The sequence below is a fragment of the Manis javanica genome, chromosome 4, assembly GCF_040802235.1.
Source record: "Manis javanica isolate MJ-LG chromosome 4, MJ_LKY, whole genome shotgun sequence".
Classification (NCBI taxonomy): domain Eukaryota; kingdom Metazoa; phylum Chordata; class Mammalia; order Pholidota; family Manidae; genus Manis; species Manis javanica.
The window spans coordinates 71,209,125-71,225,119 of NC_133159.1; the positions used below are offsets into that span (position 1 = coordinate 71,209,125).

At 35.6% G+C, this 15,995-nt stretch overlaps 1 protein-coding gene across 8 annotated transcripts in view; it reads right to left on the reverse strand.

Annotated features, from left to right (window-relative positions):
• SSX2IP (SSX family member 2 interacting protein) overlaps positions 1 to 15,995 on the reverse strand; it is a 46,777-nt gene that overhangs the window by 14,089 nt on the left and 16,693 nt on the right. For 4 of the 8 annotated variants that reach the window (XM_073234211.1, XM_073234208.1, XM_073234209.1 and 1 more), the window contains exons 2-8: positions 12,174 to 12,305; positions 11,449 to 11,618; positions 10,774 to 10,986; positions 7,237 to 7,347; positions 5,523 to 5,658; positions 3,604 to 3,679; positions 3,344 to 3,533 (exon numbers count right to left, since the gene is read on the reverse strand). In XM_073234211.1, the coding sequence (XP_073090312.1) occupies positions 3,344 to 3,533; positions 3,604 to 3,679; positions 5,523 to 5,658; positions 7,237 to 7,347; positions 10,774 to 10,986; positions 11,449 to 11,618; positions 12,174 to 12,216 (939 nt within the window). In that variant the 5' untranslated portion in view covers positions 12,217 to 12,305. The remainder of the gene's footprint in view (positions 1 to 3,343; positions 3,534 to 3,603; positions 3,680 to 5,522; positions 5,659 to 7,236; positions 7,348 to 10,773; positions 10,987 to 11,448; positions 11,619 to 12,173; positions 12,306 to 15,995) is intronic. The other 4 variants (XM_037012514.2, XM_037012512.2, XM_073234212.1 and 1 more) reach the window with 3 other exon arrangements.

The window sequence follows — 15,995 nt, forward strand, 5'->3', positions numbered from 1 at the left end:
CCTAGGAATTTACCAAAACAATACAAGTTCTCAGATTCAAAAAGACAATATGCACCCCTATGTTTATTGCAGCACTATTACAATAGCCAAGATATGGAATCAACCTAAGTGCCCATCAGTAGATGAATGGATAAAGACAATGTGGTACATATACAATAGAATACTATTTAGCCATAAGAAAGAAACAAATCCTACCATTTGCCAACAACATGGATGGAGCTGGAGGGTATTATGCTCAGTGAAATAAGCCAGGCAGAGAAAGACAAGTACCAAATGATTTCCCTCTTTTGTGGGGTGTAACAATGAAACAAAACTGAAGGAACCAAACAGCAGCAGACTCACAAACTCCAAGAAGGGACTAGTGGTTACAAAGGGAAGGAGTGGGGGAGAGTGGGTGGGGAGGAAAGGAGAAGGGGATTGAGGGGTATTATGATTAGTACACATGGTGTGGGGGTGATCATGGGGAAGACAGTATAGCACAGAGAAGACAAGGAGTAACTCTGTGGCATCTTACTACACTGATGGACAGTGACTGCAATGGGGTCTGGAGGGGGACTCAATAATATGGGTGATTCTAGTAACCAATTTGTTTTCCTTGTGAAACCTTCATGAGAGTGTATGTCAATACCTTAATAAAAAAATGTAAAAACTAATAAAATAAAATAAAATATACCTTCACAGGTGAAAAAAAAAGAATAAAGGGAAACAATACTAAATAAAATGTACATGACACAATCTACATCTAATAAAATGATCCTCATTGGTTATTAACATGTAGTAAAGTGGATATGCTTCACTAATTTGAATGATATCTTGCTGACAAAAAAAGAGAAGATAGAGGATGAAAAGAAGGACTTATGAGACTGCTCCGACAAGTAGCTGCAGTAGAAATGAGGAAGCAACTTGGTCTGAAGAAATCTATAAATAGTCTGAAATCAGGGATGGGCTGGTAAAGGGTCAAGGTTTCCCAGGTGGAATAGGTAGGGAAAGGCCTAGGATGTTGGTTCACTGTGACTCCCGGGCTTGCTAATCAATCCTTTGGAGCTACATGCCAGTCATTTTCAAGAAACTACACCTTCTATATGGGTTAAAGCATATCCAAATACGACAGATCCATTATTTAAAAAATTAACAATAATTGCTACACATTTCTCAAACTTAATTAAACTCTAAAACCACAAAAAGAAAATTTAAAAATTCGCTTAACTTTAACTTTGTGTACATATTTCAGGACCAATTAAATAGCAAAACAATGAGTGAATGAGACCTGGATGCTATCTAGGCATTCCAAGGTTATGTTTTATTCCTCTTGCTATAATGCTCCAAATCCTGAAAAGGAATGACTGAAGTACTTAAATTTTAAAAGAAAAAGTATCTATGAAAACAGATCTTTTAAAAACAGCAAATATACTTAAAAGATTGTTTCTCCAAATTTAAATATCCGAAATATGAACAGTTATACAGGATACTATCCACTGGCTGAGTAACAGGCATAAGAGAAAAATTTAAATATCTGATAAAGATCTCCTTACTCTGACTGAAAGCTGGTAATGAGAGGCTAGTAAAGGCTGGGCCCAAAACAGAAGAAACCACTTAAGTAACAGATTATGCTACCCTTGGAGAGGCATTAGTTGAATGTTAAGGACTAAAAGTGACAGGCTTTGAGAGAAAAGGCCAACTAAATAAAAGAGGTCGGGCAGGACCCAAATTGGCAAGTTTAAAAGAACATTCAGGTTTATATCTTTTGTTTTTTTTGGAAACAAGAAAAAAACAGGAAGGATGGGCTTATCACTTGGACTGATTTGTGATTCTACAAAATAAAAATCCTTAAATATAAATACAAACATATTAAATCCTTAAACATAGATTTAAAAACCAAATTCTAGAGACTTGCTGGTAATTAGCATTTTCAATCAATATTGTTTTCAGATTTTAGTCACTTGCTTGAATCTAAAATCTAAACACATAAAGCAGTTAAAACAATTTTTCACCATTACAATTTGTTTTTTCAGACTTCTGCACAAATTTTATTCCCCCTGCATCAAGTGCTTTCCCCATGTTTTCTACCTCAAAAACACATACTTATTTTTCAAGAGTCAACTCAAATTTCACTTTATCTGTGACGGCTTCCTTTGATTGCCATAATTGCTGTTTTATACATTCTATCTCTCCATTACAGCTCTTAACATATGTAACAATTACCTCTCTACATAGACAGGCTTTGTAAGCCTGCCTTACAAAGACAGCTTCTAGAGGGATGCAATGGACTGAATGTTTGTGCTCCCTCAAAACTGAAATTGTATGATTTAAACAGTTATTAAAAGCATGACCTATGGAGATAAGATCTGAATTCAAATTCTAGTTCTGCTGTTCTAGATAGAATTCAAATTCTAGTTCTAGATAACCATTGTGCCTCAGTTTCCTAATCTATAAAAATGGGGATAATTTTAATATCATAGCATCATATCATTGACATCCTAACCCCCAGTGTGATGATATCAGGAGGTGGGGCCTTCCTTTGTGAGATGGGATCCTCATGAACGGGATGAGCATCCCTATGAAAGGGACCGCCTGGAGCTCTCTTTCCAGCAGGTGAGGATACAAGAAGTCAGCAGTCTGCAGCCAGGAAAAGGGCTCTCCCCAGACACCACCCCTGCTGGCACCCTGACTCCAGAACACTGAGAAATAAATTTCCCTGGTTTATAAGCCACCCAACCTATGGTGCTGTGTTAGGGCAGCCTAACTAAGAACTAAGACAAGGGAAAAACTTAAAAATCCTTTTAGCTTCTTCTTTCCAGGGACTAGAAGGTAATGTACATTTAATAAATTCATGGACCAAATGCCTCGTTCGGTGCCCAAAGTTTCCCTGTCTGAAAAGTAGAGCCTACTGAAGTTCCCAAGACTCAAACTAAACTATTTAAAGACTATTCAGCACCGTCGTTAAAAGCATGACCTCTGGAGACAGACTTGAATTCAAATCCTAGTTTTGTCATGTGTGATACTGAGATAACTATTGTGCCTCCATTTCCTCATCTATAAAATGGGGATAATTTTAATACCAACAGCATCATATCATGAGTGTGAAATGAGACAATTCTTATAAAGTACTGATCACAATGCTTGGTACAGATTAAGTCCTCTGAAAATCATCTCCATAATTTCCCAGAGTATATCTGGAAACATAAAGGAACACTTTTTTTAGTTGTCACAGTGACTGGAGGTGGCACAGCAGTTAGTGTCCTGCCCAAAGTATCAACAGTGTCCCATTGAGAATACCTAACTACTGTTTTAATTGTTCTAATTAGCAATCTGAAACCATATGAGGGAGGAAAGAGCCACTTACAGTTCCTGTATTATCATCTGCTCTTTCTCTAGGTTTCTGCTTTTGGGGAGAAAGAAGAGAAATCATTTCCTTTTTCATTTGCTGAAGAACCTTCTTAAGTTCAGCATTTTCCATTAGGATTTGTTTCTGACGATATTCGTAATCATTCAAGAGGTATTTATACATTTCATCTTCATTCCTGAGAAAGAAACTGTCAGTAGAAAAATGCAGTACAGAAAGAAAAGTCTGGTTAAAATTTGTCAGTTTAAATCGGAACTCACCTGGCTTCAGTTTTACCAGTCCTCCAGGAACCTCTTTTTCCATCAGCTCTCCCAACATAATTTAGAATTTCCATAGCTACAAACATAAATGCACAAAACAAAACCAATTCTTACCATACATGCTTAAGTGTTTCAAACCTTAACAGACTGAGTACACATTAGGGACACAAGTGAACCTGGCATGTGGATTAGGATTTGAGTGCCACCAGCCTACACTTTTAAGTTCCAGTTCCATCACATATAAGCACTGAGATACTGGCAAGCTATTTAACTGCTAAGCCTGTTTTTTCACAGATACAGTGGGAATAATGAAAGTATCTACCAAAGAATTGTGAAGAATAAGAGAAATGTTAAAGCACTTAATACAGTACATACTTAATAAATGTTATTTTATTAGCATTATCATCATCAGGCATTGGCAAACTACGACTGCTTTGTAAATATTTTATTGGAACACATTCACCACACCATTTGTTTATATATCATCTACTGCTACTTTTGTGTTATACTGGCAGAGATGAATAGGTGTGGCAAGAGACCACTGACCCCACAAACCCAAAAATATTTCTTACTTGAATCTTTACAGAAAAAGTTTGCCAAGTTCCATCACCACCACCATCGGAGGAGTCAAGGCCCCTGACAGAATTAATATCTCTCCTGCCCCAGGTGGAGATGGAGGCAGTTGGCATAAGGAGGGAGTAAGATGAGAATAAAATCACTGTAATTTTTAGAGCTCATAAAATCATTATGAATCTGTCAGTTCCAACTGGGTTTGGACCAGAACAACCAGATCCCCCAGAAAACCAAGGTTAAATGTTAAATAAACTTCTCTAACTAGGTGTTAGCTACATTTTATACTTCCAGCATTTCATCCTGCTCTTCAATTTTGTTATTTGCTCAATGAATGAACAAGGGGTTAACTAACCTTAAAAAACCAATGAGTGTCCATGTGAAGTTTAAGATTTATTACATCAGAATACCTAAAGATTTCCAACCTTGTCTTAACTGTTTATGACATTTTCATTTTTTGCTGATTTTTAAAATAAAATATTTGAATAACTGCAGCAGCTCTGCTGTACAGAATGGCCGCGACATGCTCAACACTGAACTGTGTGCTGACAGCAAGCCAACACCACGTGACAGCCTGAAACATCTGCTCATCAGCTGTTGTATCAGCAAGTCCAGGTTGAAGTTAGGAAAGGCAATTCAGGGGTATAGCCATATAATGTAGGTTAGAGGACAGCCTACAGTTCACTTGGAAACCACTCCTCAATAAATAAATGCACAGATTTCCTAATCCCTGAGTCTTATCGGGACAGCAAAACTTTGTCTGTGAAGCTATACTTTTGTGCATATGCATACACTTTTACTTGAATTATGCACACAATTCAATGACATACGCTGCTATTTAATTTTCAGAAGAATAATACTAGGTAAAAGTATACCTTAGGCATAAATATAACTTTCATAGTCCATCCTTTTGACTAGTGGCTTCAAAAATGCAAAGCTAAACATTTAAAAGACCTTAAACAGACATAAATGACTTTATGAAGTTAACTACAATCATACTTCTTTTGATATTCAGAAACAAATCCTGATTTTTAATATTATCGATTTTTTACTATGGAAGATTAATGTCCTCTGGCTTAGTGTTTCACTATAGGTTAATTCTACCCCTGTCATGTTAAAAAGAAGTACACAATTCTTATAAGCAACTAATGAAGCTAAGTAAAGCAAAATTTATCATTAAACAGATGTCTGAATTTCTGGTTTATATGTCTATACACCATCTAAAAACAATTGCATAAAGCATGACAATAACACTGATGAGTTAATGGGCTGGATCTTTTACATTTACTTCTTGGCAAAATATTAGCTTATTCATTCTCTTTGCTCTATCTAAACCAGCTGCTCCTTACCTATTCTTTTATCCTTCTTGTTCATAACAAGTTGATGTAGACGTTCCTTTAATTTATTATATTCACGTTCTTTTCTCTTCATATCATGATTATACTGAGTAGCTCGACTTGCAATGATATTTTGTAATTTCTGTACCTGAAAAAAGCATTTCCTATCAAATGAGTCCCTTTAGGATTGATACACCCAGTTAAAGACTTACAATTTCACAAAAGAAAAGAAGTCATAGCATTTACCTTTCCATTAAATAGTTTAAAAATTTAGGATTATTCTTTCTTCTGTCATAACAACTGGAAATCACTCATCAAAATATTATTAAATGAATCACATAAAGTTTTTATTTTTCAATTCTGAAATTTCCGGAGCTGCTAACTTTCTCAATTATCTTCTACATCTTTCACCCTACATATAGATTCTGATCATTTAGAAACCAGGAATGCTTAGCAAAGTATTAAAGTGATTAAAACTTCATCTGAAACAAAGTAGAAGTCATCTGCTCATTCGTGGTGACTTCCTTATACGGATTTGAATCTCTCCATTTTTTCATCAATCTGTGACAAGGCAAATTAGCCATGGCACATGGCAACAGGTAAAAAGGTTTGTTTTTTCTCTGATCATAAACAGTTTCCAAATCAGAGTAAGTCCAAACAGCAGACAGAACCAGCTCAAATATTTGCTCAGTACATACTACATGCCAGGCACTGATTATCTAATGTTTATATCTGTTATGGGCTTCTCAGGCAGTCCTTGATAGGAAGTATGTCTATTCTATATAGACATTCTTAATCTCTGCTGGAGATGATCATGTTTAACTTAATCCTTATTAAAGATGAACTATATTCAATCTATTTAATTGTAATCAATAGACAAGTCAAAATTTTCTGTGAAATATCTCAAGGATAATGCATAAGCAACCTTATAATTTAGTTACTTCATTACTCACTAAATATAATGTTATACTGTTAAATAATCAAATACGGTAAAATGTGTTTAAATCACTGCAAAGTCCTTAAAGAAATATGCTTCCCTAAAAGTCCTCAATTATAGTTAAAATAGCATATACAACACTAAAAATAAGTATTATATTTTTACAATTATCACATGGTCAGAGATCAACTGGAAAGCAATAAAAAACAATGTTTTTTTCTTACTTGAATAAAAAAAAAATTTCAAATGCATTAACTCTATAGGTCCCAATACTATGTAACTGCTAAAGCAGAAATGAGATTATAACTTAGTATCTTTAGTTTCAGATATGAGATTTTTAAAGTATATTGCTTTTCTTAATGGTAACTCTTGTGCCCATTTAATCAAGTAACTGCAAGACTGGATGAACAATGTCAGTATTTAAGATAGTGCAAGAAGAGGCATGCCAGCTATTACACACAGGTATGGCAAAGAATAAAAGATGTGCATTTAAAGCACCCCTGTGCCTAAGAAAAAGTGATAGTGCCTGTGAGTCCAGAACAGACAGTACAGGACACTGGTTGTCACAGGCTATGGACAAGCTGAGTGGATCCACTTGCAGCAGGGAGAGCCCCTGACCTAATTAAATACGAAACACTACTGTACACAGAGGTCCATCATACAAATTGACACAGGATGAATAAAAGTTTCTTTCCTGTTTTAAAGTGGCTCTTATGGTCACCTCAAATTATAAAAACAAAAAAAAACATTAACTTCACTTGAACTTTATATTCAGTAACTGACACTCACTTCATCTTTTTCATTTTTTAATAGCTGATGTAAATTCCGGTTCTTGCATTGTAACTGTCTGTCTCTTTCTTGAAGCCCAATCATCTCTCTCCTGGAGGTTTCTAGTTGTTCCTAAAACATTCATGTGCAATTTGATTAAAATTTATGTAGGATTCAGATCAACTAAATTCTTAAAAGATTAGGAAAAAAACTTATACATACTAGAGTTTGTTAGCTAAAATTAAAGTTTTATGTCACACAAAATGTTTATTTAAAGCAATTATTATTAAGCTCTTTACTATAAAGTTACAAAATCTGTATTTAAACATCAAATTTTATTTAAATATATTTTAGTATGTAGAAGAGTTTCAAAGTGGATCCCTTGAAAGTGTCTTCATATTTATTCCAGTGATGTTGATACTGGACATTTCAAAAGTTTTTTTTAATACTTTTTTTTTTAACAGTTCTCTAGCACATTATTTGAGAAGGAGGCAAAAGTGATTCAGAACTAAATCTGAAGAAGACCAAGCAAAGTGGCAACTCTTCAGGTCAAAAGGTTGACACAACACACCACCAGTTCTCCTTCGCAGGTGGTAAAGCCTCTGAACATTGTTTCCCACTGAGCAACGGCAGTACTGCGGGGATCAGGGTGGGATGAGATGCTCACTTTCAATTCATTCCACACATTTCTTGAGAAAACCAAGTCTTGCATGAAGCTGCTGGAATGTTTTTTAAATCCTCTTATTTTTATAAAATGTAAAAACCACTCAAGTTATGTCATAATTTACCACAAAAAACAATTTGCACAATCTCTGCAACAATGTATCTCAAGAAGATAGAGAAAATTTAGGAATGTAACTCAGATTACTCTAAGGCTGTCATAATTTTTGGCATCCTCTTTCTGGAGTGTTTAAAACCCCCTATCCTGCCAGACCACTTCACATAGATAAATGTAAAGGCTCTGGGCCAGCTGCTATGTCCCATATGTCAAATCAGAGAGTCATTCCAAGTGATTATCAACACTTTACTTGAACTTATCAGCATGTCTGCAAATCTGTACACCACCCCTACACTTATCTCAGTGAATCATATCATCATTCTCAGTAAACTCAAGACAGAGACCTGGACGGTATCTTAAATTCATGACCATGACTTATTCCCCAAATTCAATTTTTCATAAAATTCTACCCATTCTGCTGCCTATGTTTCCTTCCTATCTCACTCTCTCCCTGACACTGCCTTAATTCTGAGTCCTAAAGCTCTCTGGCCCGGCACCTGCTCGGCCTGCTAGCAGCTGTCCTTTCCACCAGGCATTCTGAGCCCCCTACCTCCATCCCAAATACAAATGTGCACATCCCCCTATGATTTCTCTGCCCTGCTGTCAGATTAATATTTACATTATGGCTTCCCCCTGCTTACATTCTTCAGTGTCTCCAGGTTTCTGTTCAATGCCTCTCATATCATCTGCAGCCTGGGTCCCAGCCTTACCTCTTAATGCTCATCACATACTTTAGCTCCCACAGAGCTACTGAGTATTCCCTGAAAGTAAAATTCTATCATATCTCCATACTTTTATACAGATTATATGCTCTGACTAGAATGTCTTTTCCAAACACTAGCAAATTTCTATTCATTCCTCAAATCTCAGATCACGTCTTACCCCTCCATGAAGCCTTTCCTACTCTCTACCCTAAGAACAATTAATCAAGCAAGTAATTATGGTTCAATGTGTCTCCTACCAGTGTTCTACAACCTCCTTGTAAGCAAGGACTGAGTTTCACTCATCTTTGAAACCTAGTGCCTAGCACATAAATAATAAATTTTGCTCAACAAATTGAAATGAATGAGTCATATGCTACACCTAGAAACTCTGGGAAGGATAGGTCAACAAATACACGTATGTACCTGCAGAAAAATATGTAACTTTGGCACTCAAATCCCAAATTAGAAAATATCCTGGAAAACACTCTACACTCTGGGAAGTCCTAATAAGTGCTCACTCCTTAGAGCAAAAGCTCACTAGCCATATTACCAGTATCATTATGTAACTATTCACTAGCTACTAAACAAGACACTTGGCCACGAGTACCCAGATATAAAAAGTTTTAATGTCAAATTACCACCATTTAGGGTTTACAACTCTGGGTCACCCTAATTCCTAAGGCCCTCCATTGGTCTCTCTGATTAAGATTCAAGTATCATTCACAACCCACAGCCTTTTTGTAAATTTAGAGGGTACCAACTACACAACTACCCCTCCCTCCCACCACAGCTCCCCAGTCAGCCAAGACACATAGTTGGATAATTTCTATCCCTTAAGTATATAGGATGTACAAAACCTAAATACATTATTAAAGAGAAAACATACTGTTATCACTGTCTATGAACTAAGACAACATAAAACAGCATTAGGTAATGACAGGCTGGTATGGTTAGGTGCTGCTGAGGAGTTAAGGTGCCTCTCTAAGTCAATCCCCAATGTTATGTGTTCATACATAGGTCAACTCTAGGCTACTTGTTTATAGTACAATCCCGACGAGAGGATTTAAAGATATTATATATTTATTATATATATAACATATTATAGTTTTTATATATTATATATTAAGATATTATACAGGAGATATTATTCTCTAATGGCTTTTATTGTTATTTCTTACATTGCTATCTGTTCTTGGAGGAACTGGGTGAAGAGAGGATATAGAGGGGAAAAAAATAAGTAGGAATGGCTAACAGATGAAAAACCAAAATGCAGCTGACCTTGTAGAGTATACATATTCAAAGGCTTTTATTTTTACAAATAAGGAAACCCAATGTAAAACAGTGTTTTTAGAAAAAGTTTGCCTTGGATTCTGTTACATCCTTCATGTTATACAGTCATAATATAAGCCCCTACCATAATGTGCCTCTGAGTACCTTCTTCCCTCGCCTTCTCAAATAAATGAAAAAGAAAAAATTTTTTTGGAAAACATAAAAGAATGAATGGAAGCAAAGCAGAAGCCAGCAACAAATATTCTATAGTTTAAGGTAGCAGATCAATGGCCCTATAAAAAAATATTTCCTTTGCTCAGGGAATCAAGCAAGTTTACAAAAGCATTCTTCTATGGTCTTCTCCAGAGCCCTAGGGACTTCTAAGAGTCACAAGTTAACTGGCCTACTGCCATGCACTAGTGAGCTTTAGCAACTTTGGCAGAGATGCCCTCAAGAATATTTTTCTTGGAATTAACTGATATAGACTCTCAGAGTAAGACTTTTGAAAATTAAGCATCTACTTTATTAGGCAAGATTGAGTGGTGGTGGTGGTAGGGGTTTATTTTCCTCAGATATTACTACTTCCCAATTTTTCTACAAATTCAGCAAGTCACTGAAAAGTTCATAAAATCAATGCCTTCAACATAGACACAAGGAAGCGGTATGACTGATTAAGTTCACTTTTACTTACCAGGTTAAAAAACCCTAAAACTTAAGAAAATTAGAATTTGATAAAACCAATGAAAAAATTTACAGTATCAAATTACATAATAATGGCATTGAAATAGACTGATATGCAATTTCTACCTTAAGTTTTGCATAGCAGTTCTGTAGATGGTCCATATCACTTCCCAGTTTCAGATTCTGTGTTTCCACATTTTCCTGAGCTAGAAGATTCTTCCGCTGAAGTACAAGTAGCTCATTCATACAATTCAAAACAGTGACTATATTTAGTTCTCTCTTTGTCTCTTTACCTTTGGATTCTTCATATAATGAAGGAAAGCCAAAAGTAGTCAATTCCTAATAGGAGAAAACATATTCCTGAAAGTTGGTTACTGAACAACTTGGTAAAGAAACAAAGGAAATCTTTCTGAAAGAAATAAATCTTTCTAAGATAGTTAAGAAAATAAATACCCTGAGGGAAAAAGAACTGAGCAAACTGGACTCTTTTAACCTCTGCTCTGCAATCACTTGTGACCTGGAGAAAGGCACTCAGGCTTCTGCGCCAATAAAATAAGGGGGAGACCCCCAGTGGAGGGGCCCCTAGGGTGATGTGGAGCCAGCCAGCTCCAGACAAACACACTTACCCTGAATCTAGACTAGGTCGTCACCAAGGTTTTCTCAAACTAAATATATTACAAGTTCCGAGCCAATATACAACAACATACTACTTGTGTTTCACAGTTGTTTTTCTCATAACTTTGATATGTTCTATTATATAACATGATTTCTGCTATTGCATTTTACAAAAAAAAATGTTACCTGATCAAGATACGAAATACTTTGCTCAATATTCTCTTCTGTGCAGAAGGCACTGAAAAAGCTGTGCACATTTTTTGATAAAGGTATTGAAGAACACAGCACTTGCTGTGAGTATAAACTTGATGGAGACATCTTTGTTTCTGAGGTATATTGAGAAAGATTTTTGCTTTCTGAAAGAATCAATAAAAGGTATTCTTGTAAATAATTTATAAAAATGCATGCAAAGCAAACAATCTCTGTTATCAAAGATTCTGAATTATGTTAAGTATTTTCAAATTAGGACAAAGCTAATTTTTGAATGAAAGCAATATACTTTTTTCCAAAAAGATACAACTATAAAGTGATGTTCTAAGTAAGCATGTTAAACTATAATATACTACCATAATTTATAGTACTTCAAACTTATAAAAACACAAAAACAACTATGCCATTCAAAGTTGATGTGATCAAATGAAAAATCAAAGAAATGTATTGAAGTAGTCAATGAATTTACTTCAAATGCATCAAGTAAGCTATTATCCTTCTGAAGCATTTAACTCCACTAATTATGGCACAATGCTTAGCCCTCCCTGATTCTTCTGACGATGAAAACTAGGCGTTTTAGAAATATCAATGTCTTTTTCTAGTTACATCTTCAATATCTGTGGTAATTATTTTATAGTATCACTGAAAATTTCACCTTTACAATTACTGCTTTAGTTTACAATTAATTTAGACTCAGTTACCTGAAGACAGACCTGGATCTGTAACAGTCATCCACTCTCCCATAGCAATTGCCAGAGCCAGAAGACCTGAGGAATCAGTTCAGCAGTGAAACATTTAGTCCAGCTGCTGTCACTCTTCTATGTGGGCATCTCCTTAAAAAAAAAATTATAGAATAGTATCCAATTAAAAATATGAAAGCAAATATAAAACCAATGTATAAGAATCAGCTGTATGTCCTTCAAAATATAAGGATTTTGCATTATTTACTCCCAGGTGCTCCCATATAGAACATGGTAGAGCTCAATAACGTGTGTGTGTGTGTGTGTATCTGTGTAAGGATCAAGATGAAAGGTTTTCAAGTTCTACCAAGGTCATCCACGTTACTTCATATACGAAGTACAATATGAATCTAACATACAGCATTGACTCTAAGTAATAAACATTTCCATGTTACATCCTCTAAAATAAACTACAATTGTCATCTACATAGACAAGATTAAAAACTCCTTTGAGGGGAAGAGAGGAAAAATACATAAATAAAAGCTCCTTGGCTGGCACTCCCATTTTTTGTGTTTGTTTGTTTATCAACTACACGGACATAATTTATAAACTTAAAAACTGCATCCTAATAATGATTTGTACAAAGATTCATCTACAAGTTGTTCTTTACATTATCTAAAAACTGGAAATAACTTACACGTTCCACAGTAGGAGACTGGTTAAATGAGTAGCACATTTATACAACAGAACACCATATGACCTTTAAACACAACCATGTGGAATTAGGGTGGATAACAAATTCATAAAACACCAGAAATACACAGAATGAAGTATACTAAGCATAAGAAATACATAACTTTTTCAAGCTACCCTTCATGTTTCTGCTTGTTTATAGAGATAATGGAAAAAATACAGTTGATTCTTGAACAACACAGGGGTGAGGGACACTGACACCCAGCACAAAAATCTGCATATAACTTTTGACTCCCTCAAAACTTGACTACTCATAGCGTACTTTTATTGATCAGAAGTCTTACTGATAGTATAGTCGATTAACACATTTTGTATATGTATCACTGTATTCTTACAATAAAGTAAGCTAGAGAAAAGAAAATGTTTTTTCAGATTGCTGCAAATCTCCAAAAAAATTTCCAATATATTTATTGAAAAAAATCCATGATTAGGTGGATCTATGCAATCAAACCTGTGTTCAAGGGGTCAACTGAAAATATTTCTCTATCATAAGAAAAAATTTAAATGAATTATAAATGGTAACTAGAAATTGATTTCAGGGCCAGGGACAGGAGCAGCAGAGGTGAAGGCTGTGGGCAAACTGGAGCACACAGGCTGACACTCTGGAGAGCTGCTTCTTAGCTATAATAAACTGTGGCCAGAAGAGAAAGTGGGTCCTTCCCATTTCTTAAGAGATGTTGGATTTCTGGATTTTTATCAGAAATCTCCCAATTTTTAAATGTTAGAAACTAATGAAAGGAACTGTGCAAGTCACCCCGTGGGAAGGGGGTATGGCGGAGGGTCTATAGGGGAGCTTTCACATCATGACCTCAGAGCAGATGACAGAGGCAAACACATCAGTACAATTCACTAAGTTGTACGCTTAAGATCTGTGTACTTGACTGGATGTAAGTTAGGCCTCAAAAACAACACTTTTTAATAAGCCAAATAAAACATGACTTTAGGTAGGATCTAGACTGTGGCTCAAGAGTTTACAACCCCTGTTCTGAATATTTAGGAATGGGGGGAGATATTAACAGTATAATGTTAAAGTGAGATGAAAAACTTCATTCACTTAATAAATATGTAATTGGGCTATACTATGTACCAAACATACTTTCCTAGGCACAGAGGAGGCTCTGCTCTCGAAAAGTTCACATTCTAGTGGGGGTAGAAATAGATAAGCAAGCAAGCAATAAACTAAACTGATGTAACATTCAGAAAGTGATGAGAACTATAAAGAAAATACAACATAATAACACGAGCATATTGGCACGAGGGTATCTAGATTAGTCAAGGAAGGCTGCACTGAAATGCTGACGTTTGAACTGAGATCTAAATGACAGAATCATCTACAAGATGATCAATGTTTCCTCTACAAGAGTGCCCCAGGCAGAGGAAACAGCAAGTGCAAAGACCCAAGATGGAAATGAACTCAGTAAAGTATGAAAAACATGGAGAAGGTGAGTATGTGTTAAGCACAGTAAGCAAGGACAGAGGGTAGGAGGCTGGATTTTCTCTGAATTGCAGTAAAAAGCTGAAGGGGTTTAGACATGAAAGCAAAATGTTCCTCTTTAGGCTTTAAAAAAGAACACTCTGGGTAATCTCCCTTCTAAGTAGATTATAGGTGGGCAACTGTAGAGGCTGGAAGAAATCAGGATACTGCAATAGCTCAGGCAAGAAGATCTGTGTGACACTACAGCTCTAAGAATGGAAGCAGAAACAGATGGAAATTAGGGATGAGTTTTGGAGATAGAACCTTTAGGACTTGCAGATGGAAGGAAATGTGAGCAAAAGAGAAATTCAGGATAATTCCTAGGTCATAGAGCAACAAAATATGTACTAAATGATGTCATGTGTTATATATTACATGTTATGTCACACACACATACACAACAGGTAGTTGGTTATACTGTTCTGGCACTGATCTTTTGCCAATTTTCTACTCATGTGCCTTGGTAAGAGTATCTTGAACTATCTTGCATTTCCCACTGTCCTTAAATGGATGCCTTCAGCAATAAGATGAACAGGATAAATGCTGAGTCTGCATCAAGAAAGACAATTATTTTAACTTGGTTTTCAGAGATAGCAGCTATAAGCAAAATAGTATACAAGGAGCAATAAAACTGTCTACTCTAACTCCACTCCCCTTTGGGTAAATTACTTAACCTCTACAAGTCCTAGTTTCCTCACTGGTAAATTACCCTAAGAATGGCATTTATTTCATAGTTCCCCTGAAGATTAAATGAGATAATGCACATAAAGTACTTAGCACACTGCCTGGCATATGCAACACAAGTAAATAATATCTGTTATCATTATCATCTAGACATAAATCCAACTAGTATAAATAAATGACGGGAGTTCAAAACCTGTAACAAAATGTACTGTTGCCTTCAAAAAAGTTCAACATCAATTCTTAGATCTGGAGACAGATGACCCTATAAAACCACATCAGGCAGTGGGTTAATTCTCTGCAATCCCTAGGCTATGAGGAGGGGCAAGATCAGAAGCAAGCAGAAAAAGGCACCTTTCCAAGTCCTTTTCTTTTGCTAAGGTATTTGTAAGATACGAGTGCCCCAAGTGCCTTTTCTTCTCATAAAGATCACCAGACACCAAAATGTGTCTACTACACATCCATGCTTTCTAATCGTAATTTAAGTCAGTTACTCTTTCTCTGTGAATTTAGCAGTGTCTACAGATTTAGACAGTCAATTATTCACTGCTCTGTTAATTCAATAAAAAAAAAAAACAACCAACTGCAAAATATTCGGGTCTAGTTGAACATTCAGTGAAAAGCCAAACGGTTTTGAAGGACTATGAAACAAAAATTTTTAGTAACGATATATTATTTCATGCCATCTAAAAGTTTCTAGATATCCTCTTCTACTCAATGATGTACCAAATTACTACACAATATGAGGCCTGTGATAAAAGTTACCCAACCAGCTTTTCAAGAAAGAAGGCTGAAGAGTCTTAATCCATATATCCCAAACCAAGACTAATTTAAGCAAAGTATTCTATTTAGCTCAATTATAGCTAAAATTTTATTGCTAAAATTTAAAAATTATTTTCATAAAGAAGTTAGTCAATATTAATTTCAAAAGAAA